Consider the following 14,815-nt stretch of genomic DNA (forward strand, 5'->3'; position numbering starts at 1 on the left):
TTTATTGCTGACGGCCAACTGGCAAACCGACGGGAGTCGCTGGTCGGCTCTCGGGCTCTGGTCGGGTAGGGAAAAGTACCACTTGGCATGGATGGGTTTTCCTTATTCCTTCCAGAGGTACATACCTAATGTACATACCTTACCTTGAAAAGTCGGTAAGTGGGCTATCACCAAAATAGCAACACTTTGGCCAAAGCCCCACAGGTCCGATGAGAGTCAGTCTCTCTTGCGCACCAGGCCGGCTAACGACCAAGACACCAAACAATATACAATCCAGAAATAGATGGAGCGCAGATTCGTGTTATAGATTACTACACGTTTTACATTAACCTACCCGACCCACGGCGACTCAATAAATCGGGGCCCGGGCACTTCGGACACTTGAGACACTCTTCGTGATGCTTCGTCTTCAGGGTGGTTCCCTAGCGGAAAGTCATGGCACCGCAGAAAACATGCTTAACCTGGGCTCCCTCTGTCGGGCCAAATATCGCCTGCGCGTTCCTTTCCTATTCCTGCTGCGGCTCCGAGCTTTGTTTGCCTGCGGTCGTACTGCGAGTCGTCAGGTCTGTGGCTCAAGCTCCCTGCCATCCGTATGACTGGGATGGGGCCCCATATATCCAATGTATTATTCGTGATCCAGCGCCTCAAAGGATGCTCACATGGACATCTCCTTACTCCGATGGCGATACACGCCCTCAACCCCTCCACCATCCATTCTGGTCTCCCACATATTGTCCCATTTTGATGGAGTAACAGACGCCACGAAGCCCAGACAAACATCGCCATCCTCGTCGTCCTTAGTAGTACGGCTTGGACTAATCAATGGCTTAAGCTCGTGTGTGCGGGGAACCAGGAAGTCCTCGTTGGGTCGCTTAGACATCAGACAAGCCCGCCAAAATAGACGCCGAAAGGATCGAGCAGCAGCCAAGACCCAAGAGGCGGTCGGTCCCAACAGGTCGTATGCGCGTTGAGACCAGGGTTAGCCGACTTTGGCATGCTGCTGATTTGCTTACTTGGGCAAGGATCCGGGCTATAGGCCAGGGTCCCTCGGCGCTTGTGCTTCGGGCCACCATCCTCTCACCCCCCATCAGAATTAAACTAGTCAACCCTCCAGATGGGCGAACCTATGTTTTATGTACACCAACTCATTGCTTTAAGTGCTTAAAACCCCGAAAAAAAATCTTATAAATATCAGAATTAACTGCTTAATTTATTAACGATTTTTTCTAAATTTTTCCTATTTTTGTGGTCGAATTAGGTAGTAAATTCGTTGCTTTGCTGTTTTGAGCTGTATGGGAGGGTTGACTAGTTTAATTCTGATGCCTGTAGCCTCTACTGCACCCCTGCTCGCTTTTTATAGCCAACCAAACGGTTGGACGGCCTCCCAGCTTGCATGCCCGGCTTACCAGCAACTGGCCTGGCCCCGGTCATTCTGGAGTCTTAGTCCCAATATTCGATGTGACAGAACATATCATGCCATCCCTTCGTTTCCTTCCCCACCTGTCTTTGCGCGTTTACGGTGTTCCTTCACGTTGCATCACGCATTAGCCCCCCTTGCTTACCAGGCGCTTGTCGTTGACCTGGCCCAGACTCTCCTGCCCTACCACCCCCTCATCTGGCCGTCATCTGCCTCCTCCGTCCCTTCGATCCGCATCCCATCACGTCCATTTTATATAGCTGCTGTTCCCCGTCCTTCTGCGGCTCAAGTGCATTCACTACTGCTCCTACTCCGTACTTCCTTCCGTTTTTGGTACATCCCGGCCGGCTGGGAGGTTACCCGAAAGAGTCCTCGTCTGTTGGTGCCACGGGCCGAGAAGCAACCCGCAACCCATCTAATTTATTTCCATCGTTTATATCTCACCATCATGGAAGGCACCAGCACGGCCAAGAGGCCTCGTCTGTCTCTCCAGACTAAACCCGCACCAGGGTCGACGGCCCGGAATGTGAGAGGCAGCAGTCTGGGTAAATCGGACCCGAAATCACCGACGTCATTTAACACCCTGTCCAACGTGTACGTGACGGCCATCGAGAGATCTACGCCGGTCCAGTCAACACCGTTGACGGCCATCAATCTCAGCGAAGCCCTGAAACTTCAGACAGGACCCGAGAGTGCGAGAGACCCTCACCAGCGGATACAAACGCCATATACGGCAATGTATCCAGATACGCCGCTGACGGCCAACCCCATGTCTCCTACAATTCCCATGGAGATGGCCTTTCCCAGTGCTATGACGGCAACGCCGCCGCTTTCGGCGGGCTCCGTGGACCCTTCGGGGCCCAAGGTGTTTTCTTTTGCGCCAAAGGATACTTGGGGCCAAACGGCTCCGTCCTCGCCAAACCAGAGCAGGCGGAGGATACCTACAGCCCTGCATGGGTTTGGCTTGAAAGCGCCATATACACACCCGCGAGGAATCCACAGTATATTACGTAACTCACCATTACCCCCGTCGAGTGCGAGGACACCAGTCTCGCCGAGGCGGCAGTCGCTCCGATTACAAGAGAAAGCGGCCCGGCGCGTGGGCTATGAAAGCCCTCTGACGCAAACAATCACGACAGAGAAGTACACCAAGTCCCACATCGACCTGCTCGTGGAAGAGGCGTCCCCCTTTTCGGCGTCTCCCATCACAGAGGATGCGGAGATGGCATTGGATCTCACTATGGCTTACTCGGGCGACGAGACACGCGATGGGGGACAGACCCCCGGTCCCTTTGAGGAAATGCGGAGGCGCATGGCGGGGCTCGGGACCGAGACCCCGATCTCTTCGCCTGGTCCTAGCGGGATCAAGAAGCGCAAGAGAAAGGAGAAGAAGCGTAGATGGGTATGGACCATTGGCCAAGAGGAGGAGGGCGACGAGGAGGGAGGGGCCATGGCGGCGGTGAGGGCCGCAGGGGTCACGACCCCCAAAATCGCACTGCCCGTCAAGAAGCATCGCCTCTCTGAGCCGCTGACTGCGGTCAAGGTCAGCATCGAGGCCTCGGAGTCCGAGAGCGACGCGGCGCGGCCAGACGTGGAGATGTCAGACGTCAGCAGCATCTCCTCGGTTAGCCGAGCCACCACACCGCATAGTGTAGTGGACCTGGACCTGAAGACTCCGACGGTCCCGGCCGCCGGACCGGCGCATCCCACCATCATTACAAAGGACAACCGGCTCGGGTCTGTGGACCTCATCAACCCCGAGACAGGTTCGAGGAGGGACACGCCCATCCCGCCTGACCTGGTAACAAATTGATTTGAACATAAAGGCAAATTGCACAGTAGCATGTTGCATGTTTCATTCAAAGGCTGCATGATTTGGACTTGAGGATTGGACATGGATTGATTTTACATGCATGTCGCAAGGCATTAGCGAAGCAAGGGACGGCGTTGTCATGTTGTTTGATACCATGGGGGCGGGTGGTCAAAATGTACATTGTTCTTATAACGAAGTCAGACGAGGAATATGATGACGATGAATACGAAAACGTACCATCCACGAGACGCGAGTATAGGCCCTACCCACGGCTTCGAGCCAAGTAGGTGGATCGTCTTCTATCAGGGCTAGACCCCCAATGTATATTGCGCATATGCTCTCATTTGACAGGGTAGGATGTACGGTAGCTAAAAGAGCTGAAATTACCCTTCCAGAGCGGTGTCGGCAGCCCGCATTCTTCGAGATTAGGTAGAGTGTATGTACACTGTCTTCAACCGTGATACGTAAGTAGAAGTTACCTTATATACTGCGAGCATTCTATATGATGAACAATTACTCAAAAGGGACACATTGCTATTCTTAGACAATTGTACTTATTCATTCCCTGTTGAGAACGTATGGTCAATGCATGGTATGATTTGAGGCGTGTGCATTCATCCTCCTATCTCGAGGAGCGCGCGAGGGAACGCCAATGACGCAAGTCTAGATCCTTGTCGTAGATCGGCTCCGTGAGACAAGGGAGGGGATGCTTAGCCGTCGCACCGATCCACCTAGCTTCCACTGACAGGACCAAAGCTCAGCTCGAGATATGGAGGTAGGTAAGTATGAAAGTACCGAGATACATAGGTAGTATTCTGATTATGCCAAGTGGTACGGTGGACAGGAAATCAACGGTTTGCTGGCTGTTCGCTCATTATATTTGCTTTTCTCTGCTTCGCTGGACGGCTGTTTGCTTGTAGGAGATATATGGTTGTGTCATCGAAAACCTGCTTCGAGGCTACTGCGAGGGGGGATGTGGCAGCAATCAGCCGATCGCCCTTCTGAAGAGGCCCCTCTAGCCCCCTAATCTACTGCCTAATCAGCGTGCCAAGTGCCCTGGAGCTTCTGGGCGACGTGGGGTAATTCCTTTTCAGCTATTGTCTACCCTAAAGTTTCTAGGCGAAGGTACCCACCTGTGCAAGCTTGTTTCTTCGCTTTCCCCCTTGTTCTCCAGCTTTCAACTGTCCAGTTGCTTGGTCTCGTTCATCTAGCCCCGAACACCACACCTACGTCATACATCGAAATTGCTGAAAGACAAGTACGCGTTCGATTGACTGACGATGATGCAACAGCCCGCCCAACCTGGCACGGCAGCAGTCAACCTGCCTAGCCTCTCTTTCCTGTTGCTCGAGGCGAAGAGAAACTAGATACATATACATAGATAGACCACCCAAAACCCCCTTGCCTTATACCCCTCTTAATATACACCATCTACGGAGTCCATTTTCGCTCCTACTCCCACACGAGTGTCGTAGAGCTGCCAGTTGTGAGCGGAGTGCTGCTATAGTCGTGCACCTTTTTCATTCTTTTTATCAGCAAAGAAACCGATTGACGTTTCAATTGCGTAGAATTAATAGGTACGTACAGTTTGTATACTTAGTCATTAAATTGACTCGTGCTCAACTAACATAGTGATTGCGATTCAAGGGATATCTCTTGTGCGACAACACAATCTGAAGAAGACGACCCCGCCGTCTTCACTGGGAAGACTCATACTAGATTCTTCGCAACAACACCCAGCTGATTGTTCTCTCTCGCTGGGATTCCACTTTCATCAGCGCTCGTCATGGAGAACGAGACCCAGCAGCACAAGCCGGGAGGGCACTACTCCGGCCGCAACCGCATACCGAATATTCATGAGTTCGTCGCCTCTCTCGATCGCGACAAGAGGGAACGAGATGCTCTAATCGAAGCCGGCAAGACCCCAGACGCAGGCGTCACTGACCACAAGCCCCCGGTAAAAAAGCCCAAGGGCCGGATTGTGACAGACCCCGTGACTGGGAAGGAGGTCGAGATCACCGATGTCGAGACGGACTTCATGAAGGCCGTGGACGACCCACTGGTAAGCCGGACCCGCACATCCCACGTTCTCCCCCAGCCTCTATGAGTTGCATTTTGCTTACATGATCCCACCCTTAAGCTCTCTGTCCCGAACGCGAACCTTGACAAGGATACGACGGTCAAGACAGAAGCAACACAGTCTGGCGAGGAGTACAGAGAAGCCCAGGATGTCACAGCCCCGCCGGACCCAGTGGCCACGGGTGCCACCTCAGACGTCCCGATTCATGGAGAGAAGACGAACATTTTGTTTCACCCGACGCCGAGCGTCACCTACGATCCTATGTACGCCATTATTGAGCAGCGGGCGACCATCCTTTGCGCGGGGATTTTCTTTGGCATCGTCTTGATCGGCAAATTCTTCGGAGGCAGACTTTTGGGTCTGATCACCTTGGGCATGGTCGTTTCCTCTGGTGTCTTCCTATGGATGAAGGACCTGGTCAGGCAAGGCCGGGATATCGAGTGGTCGAGCGAACAGAAGCGCGGCGAGTTCGCCACCGCCAACTTGATTCCTGAGTCAGTTGAGTGGATGAACACGCTTCTCGGCGTTGTCTGGGGCCTCATCAACCCCGAAATGTTCTCGGGGGTAGCCGATACTCTCGAGGATGTCATGCAAGCGTCCGTCCCCGGCATCATCGAGAACGTCAAGGTCGCCGACATTTCGCAGGGAAACAACCCCATCAGAATCCTCAGCCTGCGCGCCCTTCCCGATGCCCACATGAAGGATATCAGGGATGAGATGCACAAGAACAACGAGAAGATCAAGGACCCCCAGGAGCTGGCTGCTGACGAGGAGGGCGGTGACTACTACAACCTGGAATGCTCTTTCGCCTATCATGCGAAGCCCAAGTCCAGCGGCAACTCTACCAACCCCCAGAACATGGGCATGCAATTGATCTTCTACTTGGGTATGAGAGGGTTATTTGGTGTCCCTCTGCCTATTTGTAAGCGAACCGCAACCACCCACTACAAGTAACTATGCTGACAAGAAAACAGGGGTCGAACTTATTGGCCTGGTAGGAACGGTGCGACTGAGACTGCAAATGACTCCTGAGCCCCCGTTTCTTAAGGCTGTCACATTCACCTTGATGGGTGTTCCCAAGGTCCAGGCTGGTTGTGTTCCCATGATTGAGCGAGGAGTCAACATCCTCAACTTGCCCGTGATCTCAAACTTCGTCAACTGGGCTGTCAAGACGGCTTGCAGCATGTACGTCGCCCCCAAGAGCATGACTCTTGACCTGGGCAAGATGCTCCAAGGCGATGACATCCAGAAGGAGACCAACGCCATGGGAGTTGTATTCGTCCGGATTCACAAGGCCACAGGGCTGTCGAAACAGGATGCCCGAGGCTCCGAGGGTGGCGGCTCCGATCCGTACGTGACCGTCAGCTTCTCCAAGTTTGGGAAGCCCATGTACTGCACTCGTGTCATCCAAGACGATCTGAACCCTGTTTTTGAGGAGACCTGTGCCCTCATGATCACGACAGACCTCATCAAGGCTAACGAGCAGCTCTCCATGGAACTCTGGGACTCGGATCGGTCGTCTGCCGATGATGTTGTGGGCAAGGTCGAGCTGTCGATGCAAAAACTGATCCAGCACCCGGGTAAGATGTACTCGCAGATCTCGAAGCTGCGCGGTGTCAAGGCTGACAGCGAGATGCCCGGTGAGCTGCACTGGGAGGTCGGCTACTTTGGCAAGACCCAGTTCCGTGCGGCTCTGCGTACGGACGGTAAGGATCACAGCCTGCCCGCCGAGCTCCGCGACAAGAAGGAGCTGCAGGACGAGAAGGGCGCCATCGACACGGCGCAAGAGGACGCCGTCATCCACACGCCTCCGGATCCTCTCTGGCCCTCGGGCATCCTCTCCGTTGTCGTTCACCAGATCGTCAACCTCGAGCTCGCCAACGTCAAGGGATCCGAGGGCGGCAAGCGAAAGGGCGGCAAGGAGTACGAGCCAGCCCAGGACGCCGGAGAGATCAAGGAGGAGTCGAGCAAGAAGCTGCCGAGCCCTTACTGCACGGTCTTGCTGAACGATGAGCTGGTCTACAAGACACGAACCAAGGTTGTTTCCTCCAAGCCCATCTTCAACGCGGGTACGGAGCGCTTTGTCCGGGACTGGAAGTCCGCTATTGTCACCGTCACGGTTCGCGACTCACGGAACCGCCAGCATGACCCCATCTTGGGTGTTGTGCCATTGAAGCTCACCGATGTGTTGCAGACAGCCAGCCAGGTAGGTTGATGCCCACATTATCATTGAAACCTACGAAATTGTACTAACATGTGTCAGTCGACCCGTTGGTACCCCCTGGACGGTGGAGTAGGCTTTGGCCGTATTCGAATCTCGCTCTTGTTCCGCTCTGTCGAACTGAAGCTGCCGCCGCCCCAGCTTGGATGGGAGGTTGGCACCTTCGAGTTCACCTCGAATCAGATCACTTCCACCTTCCTTGACAAGGGCAAGATTAAGCTCCGACTCCGGACCGGTGGAAGCTCAGGAACGATCAAGAGAGAGCAGTGCAACATTGAGGGCGAGACCATGAGGTGGGACATCACCGGCGACGACAAGAACCTCAGACCTAGACTTCCGGTTCGCCACCGCTACCGCTCGCCAATCTTCTTTGAATTCCACTCCAGCGGCCGACGCAATGTCGATGTCTTCGCGGCCCTGTGGCTTTCGCAGATTGTCGACAGTGAGGATCAGCAGTTCGATATTCCCATCTTCCGCTGCAACAACGGTGTGCGCTTGTCGCAGAACTTCATCACCGAGGAGAACTTCAAGTCCATCCCCGACCTCAGGTTGGAGGTGGTTGGTCGCCTCCGCTTCAGCGGCAAGTTCAAGGCCGGTACCGATCGCGACCATCTCCGATTCGTCAGCGACAACGACTCGCGGGAGACCATTGAGACCTGGGAGGCTTGCTATGCCGAGGGTGTCCGAGAGGAGGCGGTGTCTAAGGAACTCCCTCCGGTCATCCAGAAGTTGCACGACGATTCTCTGACCCAGGGCCGCGACGTCTTGGCCAATGCTTCTGAGGAGGAGAAGCGAAAATGGCTCGCCAAGGACGGCACGGATTGGAGCGGCGCCTTCGGGAAGGACCCGAGCCAGTTCATGAGCGGCCAGGCCGGCGACCCCGAGGAGGACGATGAAGTCGAGGACGTGTACGAGGACGACGACTCCAGCCACGGCGACCCCATGTCGCCGACCCGCGTCCGCCACGAGAACACGGACCTGGGCATCGCCGATGGCGAGACGGACGGGGCGGCCCACGAGGACTTGGCTGGCCACCGCCGGAACTCTTCGTCCCAGTACGGCGCCGGAAGCCACCCGCGGTCGAGCGCCGACGGAGGCGAGGGGTCCGAGGTGACGCGGACGACGACGAACCGCACAGGCCAGACGAGCAGCTCGGGTCACAGCCGCAAGAGCAGCGGCAGCAAGAACCCCGTCACCGCCTACAAGGAGTACCGCAGCAAGAGTCGCGACCTGCACCGCCAGCACCGCGGCCTCATGCAGTGGCGCCCTATGCGCAACCTCCAGTTCGCCAAGGATGAGGCCAAGTACGCCGTCCGCCGCGTCACCAAGCTCGGGGCCCTGGACGGGCGCGAGCCGGATGTCGAGACGGAGGTGTAAAGGGGCCTGAGTTTATTTTCTAATAATCAGGGGGGTGGCGAAAGGGAGGAGGGAGAAAACGATACCCGGATTTAAGCGGGAGATTGTTCTGTGTGACCCCGTCTCGTTTCTTTGGGGTTTTTGCTGCACCGTTGCTTTCCTTTGTTTGGACTAGTCGAGAAGGATGGAGAGAAGATATATCGAGTAGTAATCCTTGTAAATGTAATATGGATGGAAATGGGTTCGAGCAGACACGAGAAATGCAGTATGAGTTACGAATAATTATATCAATATTCAACCTAAGCCAAACCTCTATACCATGAATTCTGAGTTACGATTTACAAGCATCTTGGTTCCTATCAGACCAATTTCAATTATGGCACATGCATATCGTTAAGCTTGTATAGTCGTGTTTTTTTGTTTTATTGCTTGAATATTGTCTTTAGGATATAATATTGTCCTTTTGATAATGAATTTTTGTCATTTTCATCTTGTACAAAACGTGCTGGACCGTCCTTCTACTACCCAGACTACGTCCGATACGTATGCAATATTCTACACTTTGTCGTACATGGCAGGTAGTGCCCGTCCCTGTCCGTGGCTGTTTTGGATTCGCAAAACCGGCTGGCTACAAGTGAGACGGGGACGACCTCTCTTGACCAAGGTTCCGTATCTCCTCGTTTCGCCACTTGACCACCCCAGCACGCAGCAACTGCCGTCTCTTTACTTGTGACTGCTTACTTGCTTACTACTGGTTGGCCAGGCGAATGGCCTCGGCCTCCTCGCGGGCGCGGGCCAGCAGGCGCTCCTCGGCGCGCTTGTCGTCGATGTACTTCTTCATGATGGAGCGGTCGATGGCGGCGCGCTCCTTGAGATCCTCGGCCTGGCGCATCTCGTTCTCCTCGTCGGGGCTGGGTCGCAGCACCGTGGCGCCCGTCTTTTGCAGGAACTCTTGCAGGATCGCGTCCGAGTGCTGGTGCTTCATCTCGATGGTCACGACCCGCTCGCCCTCCGGGGGGGCGGCGCGGGGCATTCGTTGGTCGTGCTCGAGTGCGGCTGTTGCGCCAGGGGCGTTATGTGGTTGACTTTGGCGGCGGCGGAGCCTGTTGGTGTCGGGGCAGCGGCCGCGGCCTGGCGGAAGTAGATGGATAGGGTGGCTGGGCCGGCGTTATTTGAGGATCGGTTGATGATCATAGGCACCGCCGGGTTCCAAAATTTGAGTCGTGGTAGGCATGTTTTCCAGAATTTCCTAATTTCATGCCTTCATCAGAATGCTGCCTCTTCTGTTTCCCGCAAGACCAAAGCCGAGTCGTTCATACCTGGGTCCCATGTGTCCATCATTCCACCGTAAAGCGAAGTCCATATGTAATCTGGAGATCTCCGGAGGGAGTATCGCTGCGCCGGGGCCATGCCGTAAGTTCAGCAGCTGTCATCGACGTCAATACGTATTCGTCCGCGTGTGCTACCGGTGGTTCTTTCGGGCGAAAATTACCTTCTGCAGGGAAGAGTTAGCCAGCTACTTCTTTGGGACATGCGGTTGCAGGGACGACTTACGGTCTTTAATATGTTCATACGCTTTCCCGGGTTCACCATCTTGACTGAATTGGAGCAATGATGCTCCTCTCAAACAGTAGATAAGTGGCAGTTGGGCAGCTTGAGCATGTAGCTATGTCACTGTCGCATGGGGTTGATGATGTACAGTCGCAAATCGATAAATTTCCAAGCTCTCCAATTGAATACGGCCCGAGCATTGATCCTGCAGTGGCTTCCTGTGTACCGTTCTAGGGGATTTAGCGCTGAAGCCAGCGCTGGGATTGGCGCATTACCCCCCTGTTAGCTCCGAGCCCCAGAACTCCAGCGCATCTTATCGCTGCCGATAACACTTTTGAACCCAGAAATTTTGGGAGCTTCGCATCGACTTCCTCAAGAGGCATCGACATCATCTTGCAACCCCAAGTCTGGGCAGTATAAGCAAAGATGCACCGTGCCATATCTACAAAATGGCTCGGGTCTTCTCTGAGGACTGCTGAGAGATCCAGTTCCCTTCAGATACCCATATTTTTGTGCCCAGCTTTTGGAAACCGACATAATCATACCCTGTCTCGACCCCGAACAACGTTACCAACCCGCCTTCCGTCGTGGAGGACCCCACGGCGAAGCCTCCAGACACAAGCTGAGCCTACCGATAGCGCCTTGATTGAGCCCTCCGAGGTCTCTGAGTCCGACCCTGTGCCCATCAGGGATCTACCTACCCAATGTACAGGATGCGGCGCATTGTCGCAAACTTTCGCATCGGACCAACCTGGTTACTATGACGTGGGCAGAAAAGCTGTGCGATGGTACTTGGGTTTGGAGAAGTCAAGGAGCAAGAGAGCTATCAAAGACCGCGAGGAAGAGGGAGTGTTTCAAGATGTCCTCCAGAAGTTTGACGAGGCCGAGATAGAGAAGCTTGGCTTGGACGTGGAGGACATTGCTCCTACTTTAGCAGCCCAGCCAGAAGTCGAACGTATGATACCGCCCCTGAACTGGCTTCTCGAAACTCGTGATTGACACTCTTGATCGTAGCTCAGGAAAGACCCCTGAAAGTGCCACTATGCGACCGCTGCCATAATCTGATGCACCACCAAACCGGAAACTCCATTTTTCACCCTACCATGGACTCGATCCGAGATACGCTTGCCGAGTCCCCTTACAAGTATAATCATGTATATCACGTTCTTGATGCCGCCGACTTCCCCATGTCTATCTTACCTCAGATTCATCAGCTCCTAGATCTCATGCCCTTGCGAACAAAGAATCGTCGTGCCAAGACTGGCAAGTTCTTCCACAACCAGAAAACGGAGATGAGCTTCATCATCACCAGGTCAGACCTTCTCGCGCCCACCAAGCCCCAAGTCGACAGACTGGTACCGTATCTGCGAGAAGTGCTGCGAGATGCTCTGGGAAGGGCAGGAAGAGAGCTTCGCCTTGGCAACGTTCGCTGTGTTAGCGCCAGAAGGAGCTGGTGGACCAAGGAGCTCAAAGAAGATATCTGGAAGCGGGGTGGTGCCGGCTGGATGGTTGGCAAGGCCAATGTCGGCAAGAGCCAGTTATTCGAGGCCGTCTTTCCCAAGGGGCGGATGGATTGGGACCCAACTCGCCACCAGATCTCGATCGACATGTATGGGAAGGAGGTCACGAAAACAGACCCGACATCTACGGAAGCAGGAGGCTCCGAGGAGTCGGTGTCTGATTTGGGCGCCAAAATGGAGGACCAAGACATCGACGAGCTTTCTCTGCTTCCTCCGGCTGCACCGGAGAGCCAGTACCCGGCAATGCCCTTGGTCTCCGATCTTCCGGGAACCACAGCGTCGCCTATCCGTGTGCCGTTTGGAAACGGACGTGGAGAACTCATTGATTTACCCGGAGTGGAGAGAACAGCGCTTGAGAAGTATGTCAAGCCAGAATATCGCTCATCACTAGTCATGCGATCTCGCATTGTGCCAGAGCAAATGGTCGTCAAGCAGGGCAAATCGATTCTCCTCGGCGGCCTCATTCGAATCACACCTCGTGTTCCCGGGCCAATTGTTCTGTCATACGCATTTACTCCCATCGAGCCACACTTGACCGCCACTGAAAAGGCGGACGAACTCCAGCGGCAAGTCAGCGAGTTGAATGTCGACACTATCACAGCGCCGGGTACTGGTGAAAAGATCAAGTTAGCTGGCTCATACCCGCTCAAATGGGACGTGACCAAGGAACGGTCTGGCCCCATCACGAGGAGGGATGCCGTTGGTTTGAAGGTCGACCGCCTGCCCTACCGTGTCCTGGCGGCAGACATCCTCATTGAAGGAGTCGGTTGGGTCGAAGTAGTTGCGCAAGTGCGAAAGAAGGATCTCTACAGCAGACCAGCAGCAGCTGAAGAAGACTTATCGCGTATGGAGTCATCCTCATCCTCATCTCAATCCCAGGAAGAAGCCGACGCAGAAGCAGAGCCGGAAACTACAAAAGCGCTGTCTGCGCTAGAAAGGCTGGAAGCCATCGCGGAGGATCCGAGCAAAAAGAAGAAGACCTATGTGCCACCCCGTGTTGCAGCTGTTCCTATCAAGGCAGATGACGAACCAAACTGGCCCATTGTTGACGTCTACAGCCCAGAAGGCAGATTTATTGGATGCCGCAAGCCTTTGAATGGGTGGCTGCTGAACAAGCCTCTGGTAACGGCAGCCCAGCAGAGGAAGAGACCTCGAAAGAGCATGAAGGGGCAAAAGAAGCTGGAGAAGAGCATCCGACGAGTGCAAACGGACTGATGAAACGATATATCGCAACTCCTGTACCACAACCAAAAATAAGAAATATGACTGTAATGAGCTGTATGTTTTAACGTGTAGAGCAAGGAACGCCGATCAATTAGAGAAGAAGGGGTTGGTTTTCAGATGCATCTGAACACCCACTAAGCTTGGCGATTAGCTCCTGCCGATCTTGATCCGTCCAGTCTCTCAGGACCCTTGCCAAGCCCCCCACCTGCCTCTAAATCCAGCCCCGAAGACCAAACAATGACGCGGGGCAAAAATAGCAAGACAATTCACCCCGCGGTATCGATTAGATAAACTGTGCATCGCATACATACTCGGGAATTGTTTACTAAGTCGTTCTGTTGAGCAACACACTGTCACTGCAACGCTCGTGTCTGCATCTCTCTATTCGATTCATTTCATTAATAAGCCTCCTGAACAGCCCTCGCATACCTTGCTCGAGAGTTACATAAGCACCCGCAGGAGCCGTACAGACTTCGGGCCCGCCCATTGAGGGAGATTCCCCAGACCGAAAAAGAGAAACATACCTAACAACCACCAAAACATGTCGAGTTCAAATTCACACTCCCACCAACAACAACAGCGCCCCGGCGGCGGCGGTGGTGGTAACAATAGCGAACGCGCCCCAGGAACCGCCTCGCAGACCGTCACCATAGACTCGACAGCGCCCCCCTCGGAACCCATCCTGCGCCTGCGCGGCGGGCCCAGCACCACCAGCGACCGCGGCCCCCGCGTGCAGTGGGCCGAGGGCACCGTCGACAACGAAGGGCTGGGCCGCAAGAGCAGCAAAGTATGCTGCATCTACCACAAGCCGCGGGCGGTGGGGGAGAGCAGCAGCGAGGACGACTCGTCCTCTTCTTCGTCGTCCTCGGATTCGGAGTCCGATTCGGGGGATCGCCGGGGCGACGCGGACCGGGCGGGCAAGGGGAAGAAGAACCGGGGCCACAAGCACGATGAGCACGACCACGACCACGGCGACGGGGCGGGCAACTGCGGCGACGGCCGGCACCAGAGACGCGGTAATAGGAAGGCGACGAGGCGGCCAAGTCCAAATGCATACGAAAAGCAACCCAAGCCCAAACCGAAATCCCAAGAAGGCGGCGGCGGCCCCAGTGGCTCGTAAAACATAAACACAGCGTTACAGAGGCATGAGGGCTTCAAGTCACATTTCACACGTTTTTGGGGTCTTTGCCAACCAGCGTTAGGAGTAGCGGGCGGAGGCGGACGAGCATACGATATAGCCGAGTTTACAAGCGGAAAGACCGTGTTTTCTAGAGTTGGTCAACCAGACCCACGCGCAGCAGGGAGGCACGCGTAGGTATTGCTGTATGATGGGCTGTGGTGCTGGTGGAAAACAACTCGTTGATTCATTATACCCCCTGCAGTTATGAATTGATGAACATCCAATTAGTAAAGCATCATGGCAATGCACACATACAGTGAGAAGAATGACCCGCGGCCAGTAGTGAGGAGTCAACGTTGCACAGCCAATACGAGGCTCGATATACCATTAAAAGTATAACCAGACATTACTCCTAAACGCTACGCTGTCTAAATCCCTGCTTCTCAAAGGACGGCGGCGTCATTTGGGTTTTTTGCTCTTCCTCATCTACCATCGCCCAGTCAATACAACCGG

General features: G+C 54.5%; 6 protein-coding genes across 6 annotated transcripts; 4 read left to right on the plus strand and 2 right to left on the minus strand.

Annotated features, from left to right (window-relative positions):
• Nucleotides 1-1,865: 1,865 nt before the first annotated feature.
• PG985_009049 (uncharacterized protein) lies at nt 1,866-3,230 on the plus strand (the record flags this gene model as incomplete). Its single annotated transcript, XM_066828817.1, has 1 exon — nt 1,866-3,230. The coding sequence occupies one exon, from the start codon at nt 1,866-1,868 to the stop codon at nt 3,228-3,230; it is 1,365 nt and encodes a 454-aa protein (XP_066683729.1).
• Nucleotides 3,231-5,016: 1,786 nt separating this feature from the next.
• Nucleotides 5,017-8,908, plus strand: PG985_009050 (uncharacterized protein; the record flags this gene model as incomplete). The annotated part of the gene is made up of 4 exons (XM_066828818.1): nt 5,017-5,292; nt 5,371-6,232; nt 6,285-7,516; nt 7,574-8,908. The coding sequence occupies 4 exons, from the start codon at nt 5,017-5,019 to the stop codon at nt 8,906-8,908; spliced, it is 3,705 nt and encodes a 1,234-aa protein (XP_066683730.1).
• A 727-nt stretch (nt 8,909-9,635) lies between these two features.
• On the minus strand, nt 9,636-9,872 carry PG985_009051 (uncharacterized protein; the record flags this gene model as incomplete). Its single annotated transcript, XM_066828819.1, has 1 exon — nt 9,636-9,872. The coding sequence occupies one exon, from the start codon at nt 9,870-9,872 to the stop codon at nt 9,636-9,638; it is 237 nt and encodes a 78-aa protein (XP_066683731.1).
• Nucleotides 9,873-9,880: 8 nt separating this feature from the next.
• On the minus strand, nt 9,881-10,480 carry PG985_009052 (mitochondrial 54S ribosomal protein mL61; the record flags this gene model as incomplete). Its single annotated transcript, XM_066828820.1, has 4 exons — nt 9,881-10,136; nt 10,207-10,313; nt 10,380-10,382; nt 10,442-10,480. The coding sequence occupies 4 exons, from the start codon at nt 10,478-10,480 to the stop codon at nt 9,881-9,883; spliced, it is 405 nt and encodes a 134-aa protein (XP_066683732.1).
• A 384-nt stretch (nt 10,481-10,864) lies between these two features.
• Nucleotides 10,865-13,173, plus strand: PG985_009053 (uncharacterized protein; the record flags this gene model as incomplete). Its single annotated transcript, XM_066828821.1, has 2 exons — nt 10,865-11,393; nt 11,453-13,173. 2 exons carry the CDS (start codon nt 10,865-10,867, stop codon nt 13,171-13,173), a joined length of 2,250 nt encoding a protein of 749 aa, XP_066683733.1.
• A 550-nt stretch (nt 13,174-13,723) lies between these two features.
• Nucleotides 13,724-14,302, plus strand: PG985_009054 (uncharacterized protein; the record flags this gene model as incomplete). Its single annotated transcript, XM_066828822.1, has 1 exon — nt 13,724-14,302. One exon carries the CDS (start codon nt 13,724-13,726, stop codon nt 14,300-14,302), a length of 579 nt encoding a protein of 192 aa, XP_066683734.1.
• Between the last annotated feature and the right edge of the window lie 513 nt (nt 14,303-14,815).

This window comes from Apiospora marii (assembly GCF_038362585.1).
Source record: "Apiospora marii strain CBS 49790 chromosome Unknown utg000005l_segment0_segment0, whole genome shotgun sequence".
NCBI classification, from domain to species: domain Eukaryota; kingdom Fungi; phylum Ascomycota; class Sordariomycetes; order Amphisphaeriales; family Apiosporaceae; genus Apiospora; species Apiospora marii.